Source organism: Neopelma chrysocephalum, unplaced genomic scaffold (assembly GCF_003984885.1).
Source record: "Neopelma chrysocephalum unplaced genomic scaffold, ASM398488v2 Primary Assembly neopelma1_323, whole genome shotgun sequence".
Lineage (NCBI taxonomy): Eukaryota > Metazoa > Chordata > Aves > Passeriformes > Pipridae > Neopelma > Neopelma chrysocephalum.
The window spans coordinates 1,453,147-1,480,525 of NW_020897986.1; the positions used below are offsets into that span (position 1 = coordinate 1,453,147).

At 41.5% G+C, this 27,379-nt stretch overlaps 1 protein-coding gene across 1 annotated transcript in view; it reads right to left on the minus strand.

Annotated features, from left to right (window-relative positions):
* MPPED2 (metallophosphoesterase domain containing 2) overlaps positions 1–27,373 on the minus strand; it is a 101,212-nt gene extending 73,839 nt beyond the window's left edge. Inside the window, exon 1 of the mRNA XM_027705341.1 lies at positions 27,148–27,373. Coding sequence (XP_027561142.1) covers positions 27,148–27,275 — 128 coding nt within the window. The 5' untranslated portion in view covers positions 27,276–27,373. The remainder of the gene's footprint in view (positions 1–27,147) is intronic.
* Between the last annotated feature and the right edge of the window lie 6 nt (positions 27,374–27,379).

Consider the following 27,379-nt stretch of genomic DNA (forward strand, 5'->3'; position numbering starts at 1 on the left):
ACACACTACTGAAGACTTCATACAGCATCAGATTATGAACTGCAACTCCAGCATCATGTGTGGGGCAGAAGGAGTGCCCTGTTCTTCTTTAGAACTTCCTCAAAATCATTTGAGCTGCTTCCCTGTCCCAAAGAGCGAGTTTCCTGTGCCTGTGTGCTCAGCACTGCACATCCCAGCTGCTCTGGCCACAGTTCCCTAAATCTGGAAGGCATCTTGGAAGACCCAGACATTTTTCTTCTACTGAAGCACTCTAATTTCTTACAGTTATCACCGTGACAGCACCCATCTCGACACCCAACACTTCAGCTCCCCTGTGCATCTCAGCTGCAGGGTAAATGCAGCCCTAAATGAGACCCCACGTGATGAGGGCCCAATCATATGAACCTTGTACCCTCCACTGAAAGGTGGACAGTCTGCAAATCCTGGTGCATCATATAGATACCCAGTCAGAAAAACATATACATGCCCATACACAGAGCTGATTTTTTGACAAAGCACATGCTGAAGACACAAAGCCAAACACTTAATTTCCTCTCAGTAAACACAATGAATGCCAAAATATAGTATTGCTTTAGCTGGCCACTGTCAGCTTTTAATTGTTTAAATCATGCGTATTAATGCTTTTGTTAACTTGACTCCATCTTCCAGTATGGCCAAACATCAAGACAGCATCTGTTTTTGTCTCTGACTAAAAACAAAGTGATGCAAATACCTTTCAACACTCTCACTGGTGGACTTTATATGTACAAGCACTGGTATCTAAGAATAGACTACCCCAAATTCACTAGAAAGCCACACCTCTTCTGGAAACCTCCATGTGCATGTGTCACCCACCAGAGCCTTAGAGGGTTCTGGAAACTGTAAAACAGAGGTCTGATATTTATTTCAGAAATGGCATTAATTGTGTCTCGGTGCAATGTGGGGGGGGGGAAAAAATAAATTACATTTACAAAGCCACAGGAGGATTCAATGCACTGCTCAGCAGCTTACTGCTAACGCTTCCAACAATTACAGCTGCAGGGAAATGATGGATCTTTTTATTACAGGTTCTGGAGCTGTTTTACTTCCAGTGAGATTTATGAGATTAAACCAGAAAAGACCTACATTATCCACCGTCATCATTTGAGCAAACTTAAGAAAACTCTCTTTTATAAGGAATTTATAATAATACATCTTCTCAGCCCGATTTAAACCTCAACTAATTAAGAGTCCAAACTCTGTTAATCCCAGATCCTGGTCAGTAATAAACCCCGAAAGAGCTAAAATCCAGATTTTCTATGGCATTCTTTGGGGGCAAATAGTCAGCTGGTCTTTTCTGAAGTACCTAACCTCCTCCTTTGATATTAATGGGAATTCAGAAACTGAATTGCTTGAGTGCTTTTGAAAATCCTATTAATCATCCCTTTGCAGACAAAATTTCTTTTTAGTCAGCGAAATATCTTCTAAAATTTGGGTATCGGTGGCTTTCCAAAGGTGAGAGAAGCCAAACAGAACTGAAAAAAAGTATCAATACCAGTATCAGCATCACCCCAAGGCACAGACAAAAGTTTCCTTTAAATAAAATAGTAAACTGCCATTTTTATGCTGGTATGGTTTCAATTTAAATTCATTAAGAAGCACTTTTCTCACATTCTTTTGTTGTTGTTGTTGGGGAACTGCTATAAATTATGTCTTCCCCCCACCCTGACAGAACTCATTGGCTGATAAAACTACACCTACTAGGAGGGGAAGTCAATAAGCTCTCTCCACTGAAAGCAGACTTTTATTTCCCTACTATAAGCTCTACAAACGCCAGCTCATTAAATATAGAATCTGGCATCCCAAATTTAGATCTAGTTTTAATTTAAGGACAATGAGGTTTGAAAAATACACATTTTGATATCTTGGGAAGAGTAAGGCTCGATTAATGTGTGGTATCCCTCCAATCATTTCAACTTGCAGGAATCATAAAATAGGGTGGATTTATTTCTAGGATGGAAACCACAGAGAAGGCTTTAGCCCTTGCTTCAACAGTAACACAGCTTTTCCCAAAATGTAATGCAAATTCATCCCTAAACAAACAGAAGTAGATCTCCAGGACACAATAAATTTAATTGTTTTTGTCTGACATGCCATCTTTCTCAGAAATTAGGACAATTCTGGTCAGAGGGACCAAAAGTCACAAAGTTCTGCCAAAAAAGAATTGTATAAGCGTGTTTTGCAGTATGTATTCCATTTTTTATGCTCATTTGAATTAAGAATCAAATCTGGAATGTCCTAAAATGTACAGAATTCATAAGCATAATTCATTACTTTTTCTTGGAGATGACAAATTCAGCAAGTAGACAATAACTCTTAAGTAATACAGAAACTGGGCAACTGGACCTGAAGATGAAATTTTGAGAACTGATTTTCTTCAGAATTTGCTATCAAATCTAAAATCTTGTCATGTTTCTGACACAAATATGCAGCGTTTAGATACCCACAGGATTAAGCCCAGAGCGTTTGCAGAGAATCACTTGAGGTTGGTTCTGATTTTTTTTACCCCAATAGATATTTGGTCTAAATTATAGCGACTACTCGAGATTTCAGCTCTAGAAACACGAGTGCTCTTCTTTAAGCCACAAGTTAAGTACACAGTGCAAGCAAGAAGCTCTGCCCTCAGTCTTCTCAATCATTTTCCTTTCTGACCTGGAGGTATCACCCTCTCCAGGGATGAGATGCAATTCAATCTCCATGCAAGCAAAGTGTTGGCCCTCTCCTAAACAGACAGCTAATCACGAGTCTCTCCCCTGCTCTGCCTTATGATTTGACTTCCACAGGGGTGATGGAACTGAGTCAAAAAAAAAAAAACCAAAAAAAAAACCTGTTCAAAGGAAAGACAATTCATGCTGGGCAAACACTCTCAGTTCCCATTTTTAAGTTACTAAAAGCCATCAGAGTGCCATCAGCACGCCTGTGAAGTTGTGACTGGTGTTAGTAGGAGATGGGTGAAAAAAAACAGACTGGAACATGCAACTCGGAAAGAAATTTGCTGGTATTCATGCAGCACGATATACTATTTTAAGAAAGTAAATTGGCAGACATCATATGTCATCTGCAAAATGAATTTGTGTATCTGAACCAGTGCAAAAATCTGTCGCTCTTAGGAGGTATATTCTCTCCTGCATCTGAGCTCTAACAAACTTCTCGAAGATATTAGTCACAAAACGCTTCCCATCAAAATCCGAGCATCTAACACTGTTTTCCTACTAAATGAAACTCTTCATAATAGCCATGCTGTCTTAAAAGGCCTTCTGCCACTAAGTCTCATGTATATGAACTATTTCAGCCCTTGTCAAAGGTTTCTTTTCATTTGTCTACCTCCTAAGGTTTAAGAAGCTTTCTGCAGGGAAGAAGATAATATACAGACAGCAATTTAGTTCTCCTTCTAAAGTTAAGTCCTAGTTTTTAATAGGAATAGAGAAGAGATTATTAAACTAGCTTCCACCAACACAAAAATACAGGTTCCTGCTCAGCATCCAGGTTACCAAAAGGTTCAGTTCTATATTAAAATGGTTAATTGGAGTTAGGTAAACTCTCATGTTATATAGTCACACAGCTGGCTCAGTATCTCTGTACTCCTAGAAATTCCATTGCCCCAAATTTTGACACCAGTTACCTTAAGCTCAACTCTAGATCTAGACTGGTGAGAGTTTGGAATCAGTCTCAGCATATATAGAAAAAATAAACAGTTACCTCATAAAATTTTCTTTGTTGTAAGGGAGGAAAACAAACAAACAAAAAACCCCAAACAAACAAAACAAAATCAGCAAAAAAAACCCCAACAACCAAGAACCAATTTCTGCCCTTAGATATGCTCTCAACCTTTCACAGAAACTTTGCTGGAGACACAGAAATATAAAAGACAACTTTGGGCATAAAACTCTCCTGGAGAGAATTTAGCACTTTAATCTTCCTATCCTTTATCTTTCTAGTGCAATTGTCTTCATTGCAGCTAACAGGGTCTCCCTGACACCCGCAGCTCCCATAAAATCCAGTCACAGACAGAACTGGATTCAATCAGCAAACTGCTGCAATTCCTTGGTGACTGGGTTGGAGAGGGCTGTGGTGCCACAGATACTGAAAGCAGTGTTTGTAAAACACTGTGCCAAACACGGTCCCAGCTAAAGAGGTATTCTACCAGACAGCTCTCTCCCTCTTTTCTCTCTCTCTCCAGTATTAAATAACTCATGACAAGGAAACCACAGGTCAAATAGTACACATTCCACGATATTTCAAGACGCAAACATTCGTTCGAGTGAGAAAAGGCTCGGTAGATAAAGCTATAGCAGGTGGGGGAGGAAAAAAAAAAGAATCTCATGTCTGCACTAGCAGAAAGCTGCACAAAGGTAACTCCAGCTGGAGATACTCCCTAGAAATGCACAATTCATTCTCACTTACTTTCTTCCCCTCTTCATTTTCTTTTTCAAATCTCACTCGTTATTTGGTGTTCTTATTCCCTTTCTCCTAAACCACAAGTATTGTGTGGCAGAGGCTGCTGAACTCGGGACCAATGTCTTCGTATAGAAAATAAAGAATATCTTATGGATAGAAACCAGCACTGACTTTTTTTGTTGCACCGTCCCTTTAACTTGTCTGTGGCATTTATTTGACACACATCACGTTTAGACAGCATTATGAGAAGCAATGCTTCTCATATATACACAATCAGGAGGTCTTATCAATAATGTAGTTAATGGGCAGAGGGTTTGTGGGCAGCCACAGTGTTACAGGTTATCTAAGAACATTTCTGTTTTGCTTATACTTCTATCATAAAAATTAATGACTTAAAAGTCCTCAGTGGGAGTATCTAGGACATTCATATTTATCAGAACTGTTACTGGCTTCTGCAGTTAGCAATTATTCTTACTGCATTAAACCGATTATTTCCAAAGATGTATCCCCAAAAATCAAATAAATCCAAAAATGAATTATAGTCAAGATAGAAATTTACCTCGGGGATACTTTTAGAAAACTCAATTTAAAAACACATTTACTTTTGCCTCTGTGCCAGTAACAAAGGCAGGAGGAAAGAGGGAAGAACAACAGAATCATTTTGCTTTCAATGTTATCTACAAGTCAATTCCAAAGCCAAATGAGCTGAAACCCCTCAATACACAGCTTCTATCCCTGAAAACTAGTAAGGTATTATCACATACAACTCAGAGGTTGCTGCTAATTGTACAAACCTGCTTAATAATACTTAATATGCAACAGAATAGAAGACTTTGAAAACTTGCTGCTTCAGAACCCCTGTGTCGTGTGCCACCAAAATTCTGGTTCACAGACAGATGTAGAAGTAATTTCTCTGTCAGATACAAAAGGCAAACACTTGTAGTTCGAAATTTAGAGAAAGAACATCACAACGAGAAGCCCCAGGAAGGAGGAAAACAAGCTGCACCACATAACATTTTACGAGATGAGGGCGATGTAATTTCCACTTACGTGATTCATTTTATAAGCGATGCAAATGCAATCTCACTGATTGCACTCCAAAACAAAAGAGGGGATTTCATTACCTCAGCCAGCGCAATTAGACATGCAAAAAATCAAAACATCCTATCTTGCAGCAGAACAAATAGAAACCATCATTTCACATTCAGATGGGAATAACCAAGGTGGGTGAAATTCATTCTGTTGTGGTTGGTGCTGGTAAGGCATAAACTGAACCTTGCAGCGTTTAAGCTCATGCAGTCAGTGGTACATAAGGCCTCATGGCACAGAGATTAATTCCACCAAGTTTGTCATAAATGAGCTAGAAGACACCTCAGATCCCCCATGCCAGGAGGTAAAAAAATCCCCAAACAACAGCAAAACAAAACTAAACTAACAAACAAAAAAAACTCCCACCAAAATCAAAACTGAACACCTTTTTTATGCAAAAGAATCTGTTTCAGCTTTTATTTATCCTCTGGTTTCTTGAAATTTGAGAATAGGAGGTTACTCTGAAGCAAGTCAGGCTGTGTGAATTAGGAGTACCATTGCTTGTTCTATATGGATCCCCAGGGAGTCTATTTATTAGGCACAGTCCTGTTTTCTGATTTAACTTAAGCACTTTTCCTAGAGAATATGAGTGTCCACACCAAGAGGAATTTCTGAGTAACAGCTGCAGAACAGCCTTTTTCTGTAGGAGCTCTCTTGAATCAGTTTCCCTATATGGATACACAGTCTTGATTTTTATCTTCGTACTCCTCTTAGTACTTAAAAGGAAAATAGAATCTTTTTAATAGGTATTCTGATAACAATAACTTCAGAAAAGCTTCAGCTACTTGAAAATTAGAAATAAAACTGAAAGTGACAAAACTAAAAAAAACATAAATAGATGGAATATCAGGGCACTCATTGTCAGTTATAGTAACTTGGGTGGGTTGCTTTTTGTTAAACCATCAAAACCATTTTTGCTTTGACTAAGAATACATGTAAAACTGCACCCACCTACCCATCCTCTGTAATATTTCTCAGCACGTAAATGAAATGTCAGTTCTTTTCCCTTTACCCATTATGGAGCAGGAAAAGATACATTCCAGGGATAGACTATAACAGAATTCCACAGCAGCTTTGCAAGGCTATGGGGAAGTGCAATTTAAAAAAAAAACATTTCCATGAGTTTTCAGCAAAAAAATCATTACTAAACATTCTGTAAAAGATATTAGAGCACCTTTGACAGGATTACAACTATTAGGGTAGTTTATAAGTAAGGAAACAGGCTGTTGCTTAAGTTGCTTAAGGAGATGGAAAAAAAAAAAGAACACTGCAAAAAACATGCAACTGTTAAAACCTGGGAACAGCTGTCTTAACCATTTTTTCCTTTACATCTGGATCCATTGGGCTTTTATTTTTTTCTTTATATTTCTTCATTCTGGCAGTGCCACTGAAATTTGCAGTTGGGGGGCTTGTGCTCGTGCTTCCTGAAAGTCAGGAAAGTCAAAGTTCACAGTGACCACAACAGCACAGCAACGTGAGCTAAGAGAGACTACATCAGTACTGTTACAGTCACCTAAACAAAAAATCAGCAGTTAAGATTCTTAGTTCTTTGACTGGAGTGACTAATTTCCTGCAACCTTTCTCCTCCTTCCTCCCTCCAAACGTTTTGGCAATCAGGAACAGACTTACAGACTGTTTCATAACGAATACAGCCCTTAAGGGCAAAACTGGCAAGATACTCAAGTCTGTTCCAGAAATCCCTTCTGCAATTCATTATTCCATCTAGTTCTACTCTAGTGTTTTACTCTAGCCTATAAAATCTTGAGCTCCTTCATCTTCTGCGGACTGTGAAGGCTAACTGTACTCCAAAAGGGCAAACCCATCTCTTTCTAGAATTAAAAGGCTCTGGCCTATCTGCCTTCTGGAAAATCAACTGCTCTAAACCTTTTCTCAAGAATGGCTTTGTCTGCAGGCTGCTGTAGAAACCAAATGGTAACAGTGCACAGAGTCTTTCCAGTAGAGATTACTTTTGCATAAGAAAGCATCTCTAGCACTTTTTTTCCCTATTGGTATTACCTACAGTAACAAGGACCACGTCTATTTCTCTCCTTGTCAAATATCATGATAGATTTATTTTTTTTTAAATGATCATTTTTAACTGATGAAGAGAATATCACGAAGTTCCAAAGATTTTTTTTTTTTAAATGATCATTTTTAACTGACGAAGAGAATATCATGAAGTTCCAAAGAGCTGTGCTCATCTCGCCCACGCAAATGACATTTTCTCATCTGAAACATCACAACCTCCCCAAAGACCATTTCTCACCAACATAATACTTTGCTGTTACTGTGACTCGATACCTGCATACCCTTTGGAGCGTGTCACCAAGACAGCAGCAAATACAACTCAGTTTAACAAGCACAGGTGTATATTTTTTTGCAAAACAGCAAAACCACTTCGTGTAGATCGCTGACATTCCCTGTGTCACAATACCTGTCCTTATAAGCCAAGCTCCCTCTGTGCACACACGCACACCCCCACGGAACATGATCCAGTAAGTCGCTCTGCCCTTGACCTTTGCTAAATACCCATGGCCAGAGAATTGCCTGAATTACAGACTTGCCATTGAACTATTTCTCAGGATGAGGCGACCTGCCAGGTGTAGGCACCACCAGCCCCAAGACGTCAGTAAGGAGGAGGGGTTTGCCTGGCTGTGCTCGACACAGGCAAGCCAGCTATCCAAAGGGAATCTAACCTCACAGGAATTTAACAAGGTCTCTGACTCTGGCATGTGCCACTCACTTTTCAGCTCCCAGCCTGATGGCAAAAATGCAATTCCAGCCCAAGCGTGATGGGAACACGCTCATATGTGGAGGGACAACTGCAGTGTGGTGCAGAGGGAATTCAGCCCTGGGACGTTACATATGGCCTGCCACCAGTTTAACAGATGTCAGGGCTGCACACTGAGGTTAATACAATGCACAGCCACTTTTACAGTTCGAAGTAAGCACGGGAAGTGCTGCTGACAGCATAAACCACGCTGTCATTTTTCACACCGCTAAGCAAAACAGACGAAAGTGTTAACCATGAAGACCTGTTGTGTCCTGGATTTTCCCTGATGATTCCCAGCCTGTGATTCTCTCTTTCACAAGTGTCCCACCAAGCTCTCACTCATGGGAAATAACAATTTGTATCAGGAAGCTTATCAATGTGACTGCCTTTACCATCCATCCCATTCACAGATCTGGTAAAGGCCACTATTTGAAGGCTTGGAGTGTAAAACACACAAATACAGACTTGGCAGCCCTTAAAAGTCACAGTGTAAAAAGGTGAGCCGTGAACATTTCATGGACACTTGTCAGGTAAAAGGGAAAAAGGCGTTCTTCCTTTCCCACTAACCCAGAATCTGTATCAGGAGCCTATAGACAGCTGGCTGCTCACATCCTCCCAACCACTCCTCATTACCAGGTATGTGGTCAGTCAAACCTCCTCCCAGTCCCATCCACAGAGCAGCTGCTCTAACAACTGTCTGGAGCCAGTATGGCAAGTCAAGACTTCAGGCATCACAGTCTAGAGAGGAGTATTGACACGACAGCCCCGCAGACCTAAGCCTAGGGTCTATCTGTTCTCCCGGGTTCAATTTGCCACCTCATGGCATGACTGCTAAGCTGGACTAGTCCTGGAAGCTGTGCAGCCCCTCTGTGAGTGGAATCAGCTCAGCAGATGGGCAGGTGAGCACAAATGAAGCAACAGGAGCACTGGGGTATGGCAGGAAGGCAGGTAGTGGGCTGCTCCTTTCTGCAGAAGCTACATGTTGGATCAACACAGCCATTTTCTGAAGCGTTAAGTGGGGTGGGATTTTTATGTCTTAAGGCAAAAATAAGAACCACCTTGGTCTAATGGGAGTTTCCCCTATTTGCAGACCCAGTTTGATCTTGCACTCCATGTCTGACTTCCAGACGACTCCTTCTGTTAGGGATGGTATTAGGTTTGGATGGGAAACAGACTTCCAAAGCAGACAAATTAAAAGCAAACAAACAAAATGAAAGAAGAAAGAAAAAAAGAAAAGGAAATATCTCTAATATATTGAGATAATAAGCACCCTGGCTGCAGTTTCTTTATTGTGCTAAGGGGCTGTATTTTACAATCTTCACACCTTTCATTCCCAGCATCTCAATCCAAACCATCCATGCTTTTTTGCTATTCCACTTTTTTTATATTTTCCTTGAATAAAACAGTATCCTTACACGGCCTCATGTATATATTTAAGCATTACAAGCAGCAAGTGACCACGTACATGAAAAACTGAGCTACGCTCTGCCCAGTTTTACAGACTTTGCCTTTTTTTTTTTTTTTTTGTTTTCCTACAACCACTTCATTTTTTTTCCCGAGGGACACGCTGACACGAATGCCACATTAACTGCCAACTCCACGAGAAGAACATTTCAATCACCCATTATAACTAAGAATCAGACTTCTAAATTCCAATGGCCAGACGCTGTTTGGTGCCCTCCCAGTAACCCTGCAGCGTGGCTATCGCTGCCACTTCTTATCTTATCGCCCCTTCAAACATCGTCTGCTCCGGGCAGACAACGAGCCAGACCTAAACAATGATGTTAAATGAAGACTTCCTCCCAACAGTCTTGAACTTCTAATGAAAATGATAGCTCCTCAGCAAGGCAACAAACCAAGTGTGTGTGGGGGGGGGTGGTTTAAGGGCTTTGAAATCCAGGTCAAGAGATTGTTAAATAGGAAGCAGGCCTCCAGAAAACCCTATCACTGTGTGTAAACATTTCTCCCCGGACATCAGGAAACCCACCAGCTATATGTACATACATACCCACGTGTAGAAACAAATATACACTGTGGGGGGGGTTTGGTTTTTTTTTTGATTCCTTTGTTTTGTAATCACGGGAGGAAAAAAAAAAAGCTCAGTCAATTTCTTTTCTGTTACACCTGGTGAACAGAAAAAAAAATTAAATAAAAAGTGAAAGGAGGCTTTTTTGGCTCATTAGATTTTAAAACACAGCTGAAGCGGCAGAGAGTTTTCCAGAGTAAAGAACTCAACATTTTTTTAATCCCATGAAAATTCAGACAACTCTGCACTAGGAAGTGATGCCAGTTAAAGAAAATTAGTTTTGCAATGTTTTCATAACAGTGAAAAAAATCTGACATATACATATATATATGAAGCAAAACAAAAAACCTAAACCCTGGAAGTAGCAAGACTTCCATACTTTTTCTCCATCAGGCTACTTCCTGTCAAGAATAAAAGCTTTTTTACCATCATAACTTGTGCCCTCCTTAGGTGGTCTGGTAACATGATTAACACTAGGAGTGTACTAGCAAACTGCACTAACGTGCACACTTGGCCCCTGTTCAGGTTAACTGCCCTTTCTTCCAGGGGAGCCACAGGCAGAAGCTCTAAGTGAGGATTTACAGTTTTCAAGGATGGAAGAGATTCTGTCCTGTCCAAGTTCCCACATGACAAAGACCATTCTTCATTCACTGCACCTGCACAGTGGGATGGTGCTGACTGCCCACAGCTCCCCCAAAGCCTCAGTGCCAGGGGAGGTCCAGACACACTGCAGTGCCCCACTCTTAAGGAGAAGATTTGTAGATGCCTGTGGTTGAAAGGAACAACAAAAGACATCAAAATGTGTATGAATATATCACACACTTGGCACGGAAATTGGTATGTTAGTCCCTGACCTCCCATATAAGCACATGGCACTGGGTTTTGAATAATGGGGTAGGCTGAAGGGGTGGGAGGGGAAGAGAGAGAGTGAGAGATGAGTTAAAGAGGGGAAGAGAAAGAGGGAGGAAGGGAGGAAATCACCAATCCTGGCCCCATTGTCAATCCAGCTGGGGTGTCCAGGGTCCTGGGGCGCACACGTAGAGCGAGTGCCCACCCTGGGCTTTGTGGGGGTACCTTTTTATAGGCATGTTTTCCCCATCCTGAAGACAGGTTTCTCACTTCCTATGCAAATTAGTTATCATAAGCAGTCTGTTCTTCCAGACCTTTCTGGAAATGGGTTGGAGGTTTTGGGGGTCTTTGGTGGTCTTGATCCCTCCTTGCAGTCCATGCCCACTTCTCAATCTCATTCCTGCCCTTGCACTGTGTTGTGCTTATCTGCAGGAACTAGGACAAGGATGTTTGTCTCAGAAAAGTGATGGCCTAACTCTGTAGGGTCCCCCTCTCCAGCCACATCCTGCTCTTTCTCACAGTGTGTTATTACCAACAACCCTTAATTGTTTTTATCACTAATCCCTGGTTGACTCCACAGCCATCCAGCTCTGGGTGTTTGAGACATACACATTAGCCCCTTCTGGGCTTCTACAGACACTACCCTGCAGTTCAAAACAGGGTGGTACTTTCACATCCTTGCACCAACCAGTGCTTTGCATCATCACCATACCAGCGATGCCAATGGACAGCTGGCAGCTCAGCACTCTCCACACTTTAAATCACTACTCTGGCCCTGCAGAAAATCAAATTCCCACTGATCTCCATGGATGCACTCAGGCTCTTCAGGATGCAGGAATTATCTCAGATTATTCTTGTAACCTTGAACAACGTTGAGCAATTCTTTACGTCTTGTTTGGAAATAACCCAAAAGTCTCATGTGGGTTCATTCTAGCTTTGCAATTCACCTGCACGGCGAACTCTGAACCACAAGACACATAAACCAACAATTTCGTAGCCGTGCCTCGTGAAGTCCCTGTGTAAGTGAACTGCAGTCGGCCACACGTTAAACACGGGCCCATCACTAATCCGAGCAGGGACACGGATCGATAACCTCGCCTTCCAGCAGCACTGCCAACCTCTGCAGCTCCCAGGGCCCTCTCCCCGTGGCTCGTTCCCGCTTCAGCAGCGTCCCTGTTGTGCCAGTACAACTGCACAGGGACAGATGGTGAACACGACTGGAGAACTGAACCGGGCAACGCGCTCGCTCCAGGGATTACAGTGAATTCCCAGTTACGTTACACGCCCAACACAGACGCGGGAGAACAGAGCGGCGCTGCGAGGGAGCGAGGGCAGCTCCAGTCAGCAGAACCACCACCCTCAAAAAAGCAGGGCAAAATAGCTCTAGTAAAACCATTGCTCCACACGCTCCTTGGCATCACGGATTTAACAGGCAGTGGCTCGAACCAGCTCTCAAACCACAGAGGATGTTACCACGGGTGTTAGTTCGAGCAGCTTAAAGCAGCCCCAGGTTGCAGGTCTTTGTGAAACCACAGGGCAAATCAGATTGCTGACCCATTCAAGGGTTTAATATCACATCTGAAGGCAGTGGCAAGCCTTGACTAGGTGTGCAAGTGAATGTTTTCCTTCACCAATGATTAATCCAGGACAAAAGGCAAAAAATATCACAGGAAAAAAAATTTGAAGTATATTTCACCCTTTTTAGCAATATGGGTCAGTTCGGGAAAATATTCCACAGCATCTTACTGTTTCTGCAAGGACAATAAAGGCAATCTTATAAAAATCTTGATCCCACAGAAACCTGTGGCAAAACTTCCATGCACAGGGGTTGCACTTCACCATTCCAAAACATTCCCTCAGCAAAAACTACGAACTGGCCTTTCAAATGTATATGATGGGGTATGTGGCCCAGTGAACACACACATTATGGAAGTTCTACACTCTTCATTATTTTCATAAACATTTAGGTCAAGTGCTGCAGAGCAGCATGACAGAAAGCTCCTTCAAGATTCATTCCAAGAGAGTCAAGATCAGCCACCTTCTCACTAAGTGCAGGAAGCAGAAGAAAGCAAGTAAAGCTGTCAGTACAGGGAACTGTCTGTATGCTACTCCTCTATAAAAACACAAGCACTGTAGAACCTTAAAAGTCCTTATCAGACATTGTGTCTCTACTAATGGCTAATATAACAGGAAATTTTAAGTCAAATATTATATTAGCCAAAAGTACAACAATAAATAGCAAAGTTGCCATGCTTAGCATAAAAATGAAACACTAATGAAACACAGTGCAGTTTGTTCATACCATGTGCAGTCTAGTCTACATGCATAATGTAACAGTGCAACTGCTAACAGCAGGCTCACAGAAGATAATTTACACTTATTTTTATGGACATGAGGAACTGATCTTTGAAGTTGTCCCTAATGAGATTCTGCTTGGCCCTAACAGCATCCTGAGAGAATGTGCTGGTTTTCTCCCCTGCATCCGGTGCATATTTATGATGCAGAATCCAGACCTATTTAAATTGCACATGTGGACTCGTGTCCCCCCCTGCGCCATTGCAAAGTCAGATTCTCACAGTGGGGGAAATACCTACTAAAATACCTACTCAATTTAGCTTCAAGTCTTTTCTGTAATTACCCATACCACCTTTACTAATTACCGAAAGATACATGGGGGTTAATGAATATGGTCTCTTTTTTTCCTTGTACACTTGAACTCCTAACTTGATTTAAGCTGCCAGGTCACCAGCAGCTGTATCACACATTGCAGAGGACACATCCAAACCAGCCACAGGGCTCCTCAGAGAAAACACAAGTGTAGCTGTGCAGTGGACTATTTCTAAAGCACAGGCAACAGCATAAGTAAGGCAAATAGCAAATGGGTTTTGCTGTGCCCTGTGTAGTCATTGCTTTAATACTACACCCACCTGTTTTTAAAAACCCTTTCAGTCAAGAGATCTGCAAGAACCACTGAGCCAGTGGGTGAAACACATAATGTTCACAGAGAACACACGTTAATATCGTCACATCTGTAGTAACACAACCCTTCTCTACCACTGGACCAAAAATGACTGGATAGACAGAAAAGTTGGATAGACAATTGAAAACATTTGTTTAAATGCTGCCTGATGCAGTACCTTTGGTACCTTTGGAACAGTGCTGCTAACAAGTGCATTTGCCCGCTCTGAGCCAGGGTACTCACCCATGGCTGGCAACAAATTAAATAAGGACACCTAGATTTTACTCTCTCTTCCATGCTTCTCCACCCATGTGTCATGGTTCTTGCTTATTGCTGTTTCAGGTCAAAGTATTCAAGTAAACTAAGTGCAAACTAAGGTGGTCCAAGAAACTTTTTCATGCTCCATTCAACTGTTCCTTCTGCAGCCTAACAGCCTTTGGGAGGGTGCTAAAATCAGAAAGATGGCAACTCCAGCAGCTCCCCATGCAGCTGATACGTAATATATTTAAGTTATACCATCAGGGAATCAACATTTTAACTCTTAGTTCTGTCTTTTTCTGTTTGGACAATGGGGGGGGTGGGCAATCCATAAATTCTTTGAACATATCTGTCAGCACTGTCCATACCCTATAAATGCAGTGCATCTGGGTTAAGATTAAATGACTTAGGGGATAGATAGCAGGATGCCTGATTTTTCATTTAGAGCTCATTGTCTAACGTAACTCTCAACAAACAGAAATTCTACCCCACTGACAGCTGTTTGGTGCCTTAAAAAAAAGAAAAAGGTCCACAAAGGATCGTGCTTTATTTCCTAGAAAGTTATTCACATAACTAAGACCACCACAGCGACTGCTGTTCTCTGAAGAAACTGGTTTGAATGGAGGCAGAGACTAATTCATTCTCCCAGTTCCATGAGTGGTCCTGACAGGTAAGATACGACAGTCATTTGCGGGGAACTTATGAGGGAAGTTCTAACAGGAACTACAACAGCTCTCTCTGTGGAGACAGAGAATTTGTTCCCGGCACACTGCCTGACACTGCTCACACTAAGCCCGACAGAAGAAAAAATTGTAAAGAATAAAAAAAAAAAAAAAAAACAAAAACAAACAAAACCCACGTGCCTTTAAAGCCTTGGAAGGTTCCGATGACCTCGGCTCGTTATGGAACCACTCAACCTCTTGGTCAGCGTGGCCACGCTCCCGAGTGAACGACTACAAGGCGCGAGTCTGGAAGTTCAAAAATCTAAAAAAACCCCTTTTTTTTTTGCTAGGAAAATAATAAAACACACGCAAACATGAAAGTGATGCCTTAAACCCCAATGGTTTTCTTATTTTTCTACCTTATAAGTTTTATAGGTAATAGAAGTAGATTTTAGAAACCCTTTCTCCCTCCTCCCCCTAGCACCCCTTAGTTTATACATTCCTTAATCCTCTCACCCCATTCCATACTCCCCATATCAACCCTATTCCCATATCCAGTAGAAGATGTTTTGTCTCTTAGTCAAGGCAAGCCTGTCTTGTTTGGAGAACGCTTGTATCTTGGCCTAAACTGCAGGACAGAGTCAAGGAACTGGGTGACTCTGCTCTCTGTACCCCGAAGATGATGAGGGATGATGAAGAGGGGGTCCCAATTAGCACCCCAGACCCAATTCCAGGAGGTGGGCCAGGGGGTGGACCAGAGCAAAAGCCACAGGGAGGACACACTTGGGATGGGCCAGATATTGTTATAAATGTAACATCTCGGGCACAGCCCGGGGCGCGTCATTTACCATCTCTTGCCTTGGCACAATTAAACCCTTTCTTATCTCACCCCAACTAACGGCTCCTAGATTTTTTTTCTTAGCACCAGCAGAGCAGGCATCAAAAGGCTGCTTCCAAAACTCCCAGCGCAGCGATGCTGTGCCATACATCACACGCTTCACGCCAGAGCAGGAACTCTTTGGACACATATGCAGGCAGTGACACTGTAACGCGTTAAATACGAGGTGTGCTAGGAGCTATACATCAGGCCAGCATCTTATCTCTGGCTATTTCTGGATACTCAGGATCGTTTATCCATTTCTCATCTTCCATTTATTCCGTATCAGCCACCTCCAGTACATTTCTCCTGCATTTTTTTTGTGTAAGTGTCTGGACCCTAAAGAAATGGCGTTGCCTCCTTATGAATAGATATACAGAAAATTGGCATGTCTTGTTCCAGATCTTCTACAGGCCCCCCATTTAATTTGAACTAACTAATAAATAAAACCCTCTACCAACTTCCTGGCTCTACGTGTTTCAGATTATACCTTTTAACTCTGCACTGAATAAAATAATTCACAAAAGGTCTTTCTTACTCTGTAGAATGACATCTTAAAAACCTTCTAAGAAAAACTGAAAATAGTGACTCTGGTACATCACAGTATGGTATGAACTGACTATAAGGGAAGTCAGGTGATCCAAAATTAATTTTCAACTTAAATTAATATTTCTCTTGACAATTTAGACTGAATGCAAGGGTTCGTTTCAGGACAATATGTTCTGTAATAATGATATTTAAAATGAATGAGCCTAAACACAAAACAAAATCCCCCTAAACACAGACCATTTAAATTCCTTGAAACCAGTATCAGGGATTTTTGTTTCCTATTTCCACTCAGACAAAATGAAATCTCTACTCTACACACATACATTTTTAAACCAACCAGCCTTCTTGAAGCCATAGAACTCATGGCAACAGATAACTAACAAAAAATGACGAAAACTCCACGAGTTAAAAGGTCTCCATTTTGTTGCCAAGATGATGTATCAGGTTCTGAGAGGAGCAGTGTGTGTGATCCTTCCATTAACACAGCAGCACTCTGAGAGAGCAGCCATGCAGAGTAGCTGAGCAGAGCACCACCAAAGGTCACAGTGGAGAAGGAAAAAAAGGGGGGAAAAAAAAAATCATAGACCACCCCTAAGATTACCATCAGCATTTTAATTCTCAGAGGGTGTTTGAAACTCGCATTACAGTATTTGTTCTGTGCAGTCTCATTACACTGACAACATTTCTAGCAGAAAAACTGTCTTAAGAACTTTGTACAAGCAATTAAAATAACCTCCAAACCATCTAACAGGTTGCAATATGAATCATAACTCTCCCTCAGTAACACAAAGAGGGTACCTAAGTGGAAACTTTCAAGGTTTAGAATAGTAACAAGAGCAGAACAAAATTAATTCTTCCTACAAACATGCCTTCCTGTCAAGGCTGCAAACATCACTGTTTAACAAAGAAAAAATTATGAAAAACATCAAACTAATGCCAAGAGAGATATAATCAAAATGAAACAATTATATAAAAAACTTTCAACTCATTTCAAAGATTACACCCAGGTTATATATAATTTTTTTTAATGTATAATTGTGTATTTATTCAGTTTTAATTTATTCACTTCTTTCCACCAGGAGAAAAAGTGAATGCCTGGCTGACTTTAACTTTACAAAATAAACAAACAATAAAGATGAAATTTCCCTCTTCCTTAATATCTGTCTATTATCATAATTTTATATGCAGATTGTTAACAGCCAGAGAACAGAAGTCCCTGGAAGAATCATTGCTAAAAATTGAGGCAGCCACTTAATCTGGCATTTCTCAGTGATGGGTCCTGTCCCACTGGAAGCAATAATGATGTCACTAATCACTGCATTAAACAAGTATAGGACAAGGGCTCCTATTTATTAAATATGCTGGACCACATGAAATTTTAATTCTGAACATTATTTTCCCCAAAACTACTACTTCACCATTCACAGGAAAGAAAAATAACCCATTGTTAATGCTCACTGCTGGCCAAAAGTGAATGTGCTTTAAGAAACAAAGAAGCCCAGAGTAATTAAAAAGTAATGACTTTTTTCTTTGTGCTCCCTACATAAAAGGAACAGGAGGGAAGATATACTGGACTAGCACCTTTTCCTTCCCATAAACAGATACAATAGCTAAACATTTAGGAGTAATGTGCTGACCCTGATGCCCACAGTCACTACGCTCAATTCCTTATACCAGGGAAATTGTAAACGTGGTAAATAGCAAGTTTCCTGGCTTACAAATACATCACATCAAGGCCCTTCTATCATACTCCTCTCTCCTTCCCTCCCCCATTCTCTCTCCATCTGCTGCCCTCCTGGGAAGGGAGTGCTACACTTAATGGCTGTGTGCTTTTAAGTCTAATGTGCTGGATATAAGTTAATGCCCAGTACAGTAAGTGGGGACCGTGCTGCAAGGAAGCCTCTGGTGCTGTTTTTCCCCTGTTAACATCCAGTGGAATCTCTGTGGCCCCAATGTGAGGCAGCACGCAAGGAAGAGAGGGTCTGGGAATACCAAATTCACAACCTGTGACAAAAACAAATCTTGGGAAGACCCCACACGGCACAATAATTTAAACGATCCTTTGGTAAAACCAGGAGACAGTTGGGATTTCCTTATTTGTCTTTTCCCTCAAGACAATGATTTACATTTAGAAAATATGCCCATTATAAAATAGTGCATCTCAAAATAGGGGTGGGCATTTCCCTGTCAGGGGAGAGTACACAGGTGAACTCTCTTGGCAGCAGAAATAAAATGGGTCTGATCCATCAGTTATGAAGGGGACAACTGTATTTGGGGATTCTGAGTCGACTTGCTCTCTTTAACCCATCCTCTCTGCCCCCACTCCAAAAGCTTCAGCAGCAGCAACACCAGTGCTCATCCCATCAGCACTTTGTTACAGCCAACAGGAGCAGTTCCTGCAGGATATATCCAGCTGACGTGCTGGAAGAAATCTCCAGGTTTATGGAGGTTATGACCAAGCTTTATGGTCAACTCTTCAGAAGGAATAAAATGACTGCAACGCCAGGTACCTAAAGTTTATTGTTTGGAATCCAGACTTGCAGTTTTCTGCTCTAACCACTTGGTCCTGCTCCAGGAATGTTACTGGGTACAAGATTATCATACTCTAACATTTTGTTTCAGCAAAATAAAAACCATTAAATAAAGTCTAGTCACATTTACTACAGGACAGAATTGGTTGGACTTCAGTGTTTTAAATGCACACGTTTGCTGTTTCATTTTATGTGACCTTAATTTGCACATTTTTTTTTCAGACATCTTTAGCAGTTAATATATTGAATTATATTGTGGCAGACTTGGCAATGCTAGGTTAATGGTCGGAGTTGATAATCCAACCTAAACAAATCCATAATTCAGCCACAGCTTCCTCATAATTAAAACCAACCACACACTAACACAAAACTTGCCCTCTACAATACATAATCTAAAAATTGCAATCTTAATGGCCCACATCAAAACTGAAAGTAAATGGATAAGATCTGAATTTCCAAATCCCACAGACCTCCTTCTATCTTCTGAAATATCTTCTACTAAATATGTGCACATATATATGCACATAGCCTTACCTCCTTGCTCTATTTTGCACTGCTCTGCATGTGCACACTACAGAAAGGACCTGAAAGCCAATATCAGGCCTTCTGCAAGCAGAAACAATCACAATGAACTCCATAAAACTACAACTGCACATGCCAAGTATGATTCAAACCACTTGGAAACAAGGAGTCATTGATTGCTTCAAGGACCAAAACTCACAACTTGCTGGAATCCTCTGTAGGGACTTGGAAAAACTCGGTGTGAATGGAGAGGTAAATGATTTTCCCAGGCAAAACTGAGGGGACTTCCTACCCAGCACTGGCACTCCCCTCTCCCTGCCAGCACATATCACTTGAGGCAGTGCAGGGAACCCCAACACCAAACTTGACTGAGTCTTCAAAGCAGTAACTTCACAACCTCACTCTTCAGAGATGCATGTTTTAAAGACTTTAAGAGATGAATGTTTTAAAGACTTTAAGAGATGCATGTTTTAAAGACATCTCCCTGCCTCACTGTACCTCTGCCTTGCCTAAGAGCATTTATTTTCTCAAGCTATGCCATGGCATTTTAGAGAACTCAAACCCAAACTCTTCAAGTGTTCCTTTAGGAAGGGAGACACACTAGCTACCCATTTCTGAATTTTTCCATGGATACCATTGTTAGGCAACTGACTCTGAAATCAAGCCACCCCTGGTAGCTCAAGATCAAAAATGCAAACTCAAAAAATTGCCACGCCAACATTCAGTACAAAACCCAATGTCCATGACCAACACTTGATCACTTCTGAAATAGCCTTGCATCAAACATAAGCAAGCTGCATACAGTAATTTAACATATAACAGACATCTAAAACCACATTGTTTACAGGGCTTTCCTCTTGCTTATTTGTCCCACAAAACATTCAAGCAAGGGCTCGCAAAAGAAAATAACGAGATGTGTGATAGGTAGGTGCAGCACTTTCCTTGGGCTTGGAACAGGCACGTGTCACAGGGAACACACTCCCTCATCACTGCTGTCAGGGAAGCCTCATTCTGCCACTAGGAGAAAACCATGAGCCAAAAATTCTACAATGGGATGTGCAGCGTGGGGCCTGCAAATTTAGTTAGGTACTAACTACTCTGTTTGGAAATCTATGCTCTAGAAGTTGTTTCACAGGACAGATTGCGTTCTCACCCTTCAAGCATTAAAGAAAAACAAGAATCTGCTGCTTCCACAACAACATCCCTACTGCCCCAGTATGTTAACAAAAGAAATTACAAGCTTCCAGTGACAGTACAACACCCTGATTGCAACATATATTCACTTTTTCTGTTTAACTACTGCAAAGAACTGCCTTGGTGAGCAGTCTCCCTCCAGCCCAGGCTACTGTGGTAGGAACCTCTGCTGCAAAAAGTGTTCCTGGGTCAAATCCCATCACACCTCTCCCAAAAGGTAAGAACACACTGTGTGTTGTACACAGACATGAAACTATAAGTCAACTGTCTCTCAGTATGACTGACCACTAAATGAACTACACACAGGTAACACCCTAGCATAGAATCAGATTATGCAATGAAAAGTTCCATTTTTATAGTGCTCAGCTACTGAAAGAGGGCCTTACAATTAAAGTGCTTGCTATCTGAAGGCATCTTTACATGATTAATAAAGCATAAAAGAACATGAACACATATATACATAAAAAAATATTTTTCTTCCTCCCTCTCAGGTTTTACCAACAGTGGTCAGACTGGCTCTGCAAGGGGTTGACAGAACAGTTTCACCAATTAAAATCTTCATCAATCTTATTTCTTCAGGTAAGATGAACAAATATCCCTCTCCCTCTATCCTTGCCCACTGGCTGATCCATAAGCACACCTCCCTCTCACCTGTGCTGGCCACCCCAGTAACCCACTACTGGTGAGGCTACACCAGAGAGAGAGATCACTGCAAACAGCTCATTGGAAAACAAAACAAACAAAACCCCCACACAAACAACCAAAACCCCCACGCCGCTAAAAGGACATTTTTAACTTAGACCCTTTCTGTGTCTGAGTCTCTACAGCAGCCCCAAAAAGGCTCTGCCAACACTCCTGGGGAGGGGGCAGAAGGGGCAGGAAGGAGCAGCTGGGCAGGGTCAGAGCTGAAACCCGGCATATCAGGGATCTTCCCGGCTTCCAGCCCTGCAAGGAACCTCCAGGCACAGCTTTTCTCAGCCAGCCAACGCGTGGGAGCTGCGGAAGAAGGGCTGATACCTCACGCTGAGGGACTGACGGATTGATTTTGATGGGCACAGAGGCTGCTCTGGCAGCCTGTCCCCACAAAGCACCAGAGGTAAAGGGTTTATCAACAATTTAAACCAGACTCGGCTTCTGTCTTAGGACAGGGCAATGTGCAAAGAGAGTAATAATAGGGCAGTGGTGACAAAAAATTATTTTAAACCTGTCCTACATTTATAGTAATAATATTGGCACTTTTACAGCATCAGCCTTCCAGGGATGTCGACCATTTTTTTAAAGGTAGGTTGGTAATATTCCTTTTTACAATGACAAAAAGAAAGGTCAGAAACTTAATCAATTTTTCAAGAGTGTTTAGCATATTATGACTGCACTGTATAAACACAGTACAAGGCGCCTAAATTTCAGTTTTATTTACAAAACTGCAATTCCTGATCCTTATATCACCACTGCATTAACTTTCATCATGTTCCACTCCAGTACCTCAAAAGGCTCTAAAAAATATTTATTTTCATCTTACACATAAAATTTAAGTTTAAAACTTACGTGACGCTTAGATTTTTGCACGAGTAACTTTAAATAATGTAAAAATCAGGAAGATCGTAGAGATCTTCACTCACACAGACATATGGACAGACACAGGCAGCAGTAAAAGACTTCTCATAACGATGATTAAAATTAGCATCTCTGCCACTCGGCAGAAGAACCAGAAAACACAATCAGCTAATGGCCCTCTTCTTGAGTGCAGCACTGCTTATTTGGGGACAGTTGTAAGGGTTCTTACCCCCAGCTGTCCTCCCTGTATTCTGCTGGAATCCCCACCAGGCCACTGCAGGGAGAGCTCAGCTGCTCCAGGGCAGCTGCTGAAAGGCTACTGCTCTTGGCTAAAGAAAAACAGGTTTGTTTTCCTGACCACACCGGGCCCGTGAGCTGCTGCATTTCAGCAGCACCCAGGTCAGTGAGATAAAAGGAGACTAAACCTCCCCAAAGGTAAGATGGTTGTGAGCCTTGATCCCAGAAAACAACCCCCGCATCCAAAAGTAAGGCTCAGCTTGTAAGTGCACTCATTCAATGTACTCGTGTTTTCACTACCAGAATTTAAATGTAACTCGATTGTTTCAGAGAGCACTGCGGTTTTTATCTATTTATTTTGAAAAATAAGTTGTGAAAAGGAACTTGGGTGGTCGTGAGCTGCGTATGGTTTTGTGAAAAGTCTTTATTAAAGGCCAGAGCAACAATTTCCACCAAAACCTCTGTCACATCACTATCAGCTGAAACAGCCTGCCCAGTCACACTAAATATAGCTGACTAGTTTAAGACTGAATCTCTGTATTCTCTCAACTAATAATATTACATGTACCAACTCCACTGTTCTCTAAATGTCAAATGAGTTCATATTTTATTAATGCCAACTCTTTCCCCTCCCCCTAAATATCACACACCCTATATAAAACAAAAGTTGAGACTAATACAAATCAAATGCACGATTTCCCACTAACCTCTGTGGGAGTTTATAAAGCACATTAAAAGCAGGACCGTTTCCCAAAGAAGAAAAAAAATAAAGCAAGATCCTATTTCTCCAGGTTAGTAGTCTAATAAGATCTCTGGGTTTTAACAATGTAAGGCTTTGCCACAGTTGAAAGTTTTTCTTCTATGATCACACAGCTCTGTTTTTATTTTACTATTATTATTATATATACACATTTACACACACTCATACCTTTAAATATTTTATTCAACCATATATATATATATATTTCTCTACTAATATAAAACTCTGCTTATGCTCTTTGTTTTAAAATGAGAATATTCACATGGGGGTTTACTCCAGTACAGAAAAGGCAATAAAATTATATAGTTACAGATTGTTCAAGGTATCTCCCGGTATGAATAAACTTATTTAGAAGACTTGTGCTCTGGCACAGAAACCTCTATCTTTCTTACTCCCCCACTACTGAATTTAAATCATAGGAGTTTTAACATGTACATACTCCTAAAAACAATCCACCAAGCCATGCTGGTGAGACCAGAAGAAAGATAATGAACTCCTCTAAAAGGCTCAGCCTGCAGCAGCTTGGGCTACAGCTATTTTATCTTCACAAAACTCCCCCATCCTCACCAGATGGGCCTGCCCAAACAGATACACAAAGTTTATTTCACTCTTCCTTTTTTTTTTTTTTTCCCCTGCAAGTAAATGGGGTGTTGTACCTAAATCGAGAGGTTTTTCTCTCTGGTTAGAGCCTAAGTAAGCAGGTTTACATTTGGATTTGTCCCCAGGCTGCATTCTACTGCTGCTCACTGGTATTGGTACCACTGATCCCAGCCTCACATGGAACACCTCAAAAATCTAAATGGCTTAAAACCCATTAAAAAAAAAAAACAAAACAAAACACCCCAAAAAAAGCCAAACCAAATGCAAAAATAAACAAACAAAACCCAAAACAAACAAAAACTTCTAATACGTGGCAGCATCACACCAGAGGAGCAAGGAGCACTTGCCTCTAAGTCACAACTCTTGGCAAAAAAATGTAAAGTATGAAAACTTTCAGAAGAATAATAATCAATAGGAAGCAAAGGGAAGCATATTATAATTGTTATTTATTATTTTGCAGCTGCCCTTGAAAGCAGGGAACTAAGGTGATGCATTTAATTAAAACTAACAGAAAGTAAACATGACTTGTACAAAACATTCAAACACAAACACTTTATAACATCTTCAGAAAGTAAGTGAAACCTGTAGGTGGGAGCATTGCTTAAGATGACAAAATAATATTTCAAATTATATCCCTTTATGCAAAATAATCGTAAAATTTGCCTTTAGAATCGCTGTTCAAATGTTAATTGGTAGAGAAATGAAATAAAAAGAATGGACAAACTGATTCAAAAGTTATACCACCAGAGCTTAAGTAAGTGACAAAACTGCTGTCCCAGCCAGCCCAAGCAAAGGGAGCTGTAACAAATCCCCTTTTGTTTACCTGGCTGGACATTTAAACAGATTCACTAAGAAGTGCTGGTGGAAATACACAAGTAAAGATAAGAGAACTGTATCCCAGCTGACACTGTCACATGAAAGGCACAAAATGAAAGGGGGAGAGAAAGCACAGGATGTGCCCCACGAACAGGCAGACTGATGCCTGGAGTGCCTCACCCACCAGGTTTGTGCTGGTGATATTCCATGCACTCCCCTCTACTCTCTGTGAAACCAGAGCTGAGCCCAAAGGATACCAGAACCAGAAATGGCTCAAGTATGTGCCATGAACCCAGTTCTTCCCTTTGCACATGGAGATGCATATCCATAGAGAAATTACTTCTAAAAAAAATTCCCTTAGCAAAGAACACTGTCCTTAAGCTGCACCCAGCTCCTGATTTATGGTATGCAGCAGGGCCCTGCAGCAATATATTGCCCTGCTATTCACATACCTGTCACAACACTCAGTTCCCATGTTGCTTTACTCATTTCTCATCATCCCATGATTTTTAAAATAAATTTTTCACTAGAGAATAAAGCTTCCTCAAACTCCCTCTTAGAAAAGAAAAAAAAACAACCAAATGCGTGCATTACTTTAAAAGACAGCAACAATAAAAAAAAAGCAGACTGTAAAACCAAATCAAATCAATCCCAGTGGCTGCAGCAATGTGGCACTAACAGAGATACAAAAGGGTAAACAGATCATGGTTTCTTTGTTAATACTGCTTTTACCAATTTTCTGTTCAGGTTTCTCACTTGATGACATCCTCTTTCAAAAACACACACAGTGTTTCCACTACAAAACGCTCAGAAGACAAATAAAGACCCTGTCTGAAGCTACCACAGAATCCAGGCTCTCCTCCCCAGAAATAATTGTGTGTTACCATCACACAAACCCTCAGCCATAGTCATCCTCACTTCCATGCTTTCCTCTACTCTCCTGGTAGGATCCTGTCTTTTTTTTTACCCCTCAATAGGTTTTCTAAAATCCATAGTTTGTTATCCAGACCTACACCTGAATCCAGACTCGCCTCCTGCACTACGACATTGCTCTCTCTGCTTCCACTGTGAGACTAATTCATTTCCAATTTTTCTAAATTTTGATCTCCCTTTAGTTTGCCACACCCTCCCGAAATCAAATTACTGATTTTAAGAAAGTTGCAGTATTAAAGTTAAAAGTCATTTAAAATACTGTCACTTAAAATACTGTCACTGTACCGAACTTTGTAGTTTCAGTATTTATTTCAATTACAGTTTTTCCAGACGAGAAAAGTACCTTTTAAGATACCCATCGAATCAATATCATTTAAGAGATACACTATCTATTAGAGGTGTGGCTGTCTAAACGCTTCAATCAAACGTAATTAATGAAAACTTTTTTCACCTTGAAAAGGCAGCCACATGCACGACAGACACTCTTCAGCATCCTTCCCAAAGTTGCCTTTAGGAACATTGTAACCACATGAAATCCTATTAGAAGGTGCTGAACTCCTACATTGTGACTCTTCCGGCAGCCTTCTACATAACAAAAATGCAATGAAGTACCATACAACTTTCCCCCCCTTATTATGCTAAATCCTTATCAAATTCAATAGTGTGACATCGTTCAAAATCCTGCCTAACAATGGCTCGCAGGAGGTCAAGAGATGTCGGCTTTGTTTTAGTTTCACGTGCTTTTCAGTCTATTAATGCTAAAAGAAAAAGAACCTTCAGAGAAATAACCGATAAAGATCAAACCCAACTAAACAATGGGAAGGAAATTCAGAGTTAAAACTGGTACTCAGCTCTCTGCTAAGCAAGCAGCCCATTGAGCCAAGGTGCTGGGCGGCACAAGGATCCCGGGTCACACAATAAATACCCAGGAATAACAAGGTGAGGGAAGGAGCCTTCAGCTCTCCACTTCCCCTGCTCTTGTTGGTTCGGGCCAGAGCTGTTGTTTTAAGAGAGTAATTGTGTTTCTTGGGAGGAACTACTGGGCAGACCCCGACTCCTTTGTGCGGCAGGTTGCGAGTGGAATGGAATGTGTCATGCGGCACACGTTCCACTCGCAACCAGGAGGACAAAGGATTCACTGATCAGGGGGGACAATTAGTCCCAATTAGGCCTATTTCGCAGCTGAGTGTAAGGGCTGGGGGAAGGGAGCTTAATTTTTAAAGCAATGGGTCCCTCAGGCGAGTTAAAAGAAAGATCAGTAGAGTGACAAGCTCGAGAACATGCGCCCCACCAGTCGGCACAGGGGAGTTCCAGAGGCGATGGCACCGAGCCTCGGGCAGTCACCTCCAGGAGAGGATGGAGCGGGGCTTCTCAAACCTCAGACACACCAGGTAAGGAATCCGATAACCATTTTGCCTCTCAGCTCATGGGACTAACCAAATTTCCCAGTTTTCAACCCACTCCTTCAGCAGCGGGTTCTCCGTCTCAGGCACAGGCAGACACACGCTCAGACACACGGGCAGGAAGGTCGGGAATACTCACATATGCACGTGTGGAGGCTGGAACCTGCTCTGGTTGATGTTGTAGTGCGTGAACGCCTGCGTTGGGTTGGAGCTGTATTCATCCACCGTTATGGTAACTTTGCCTTGTGAAGGAATTCCATGAGCCATCCTTCCTCCTTATGGACATGAGCAGCTCACAACTTCCCAAGGCCAGGAGCAGGGTAGGGCATTGTGGTCCAGGCAGCTCCCGATTCCCAGCAGCTCCTCATCAA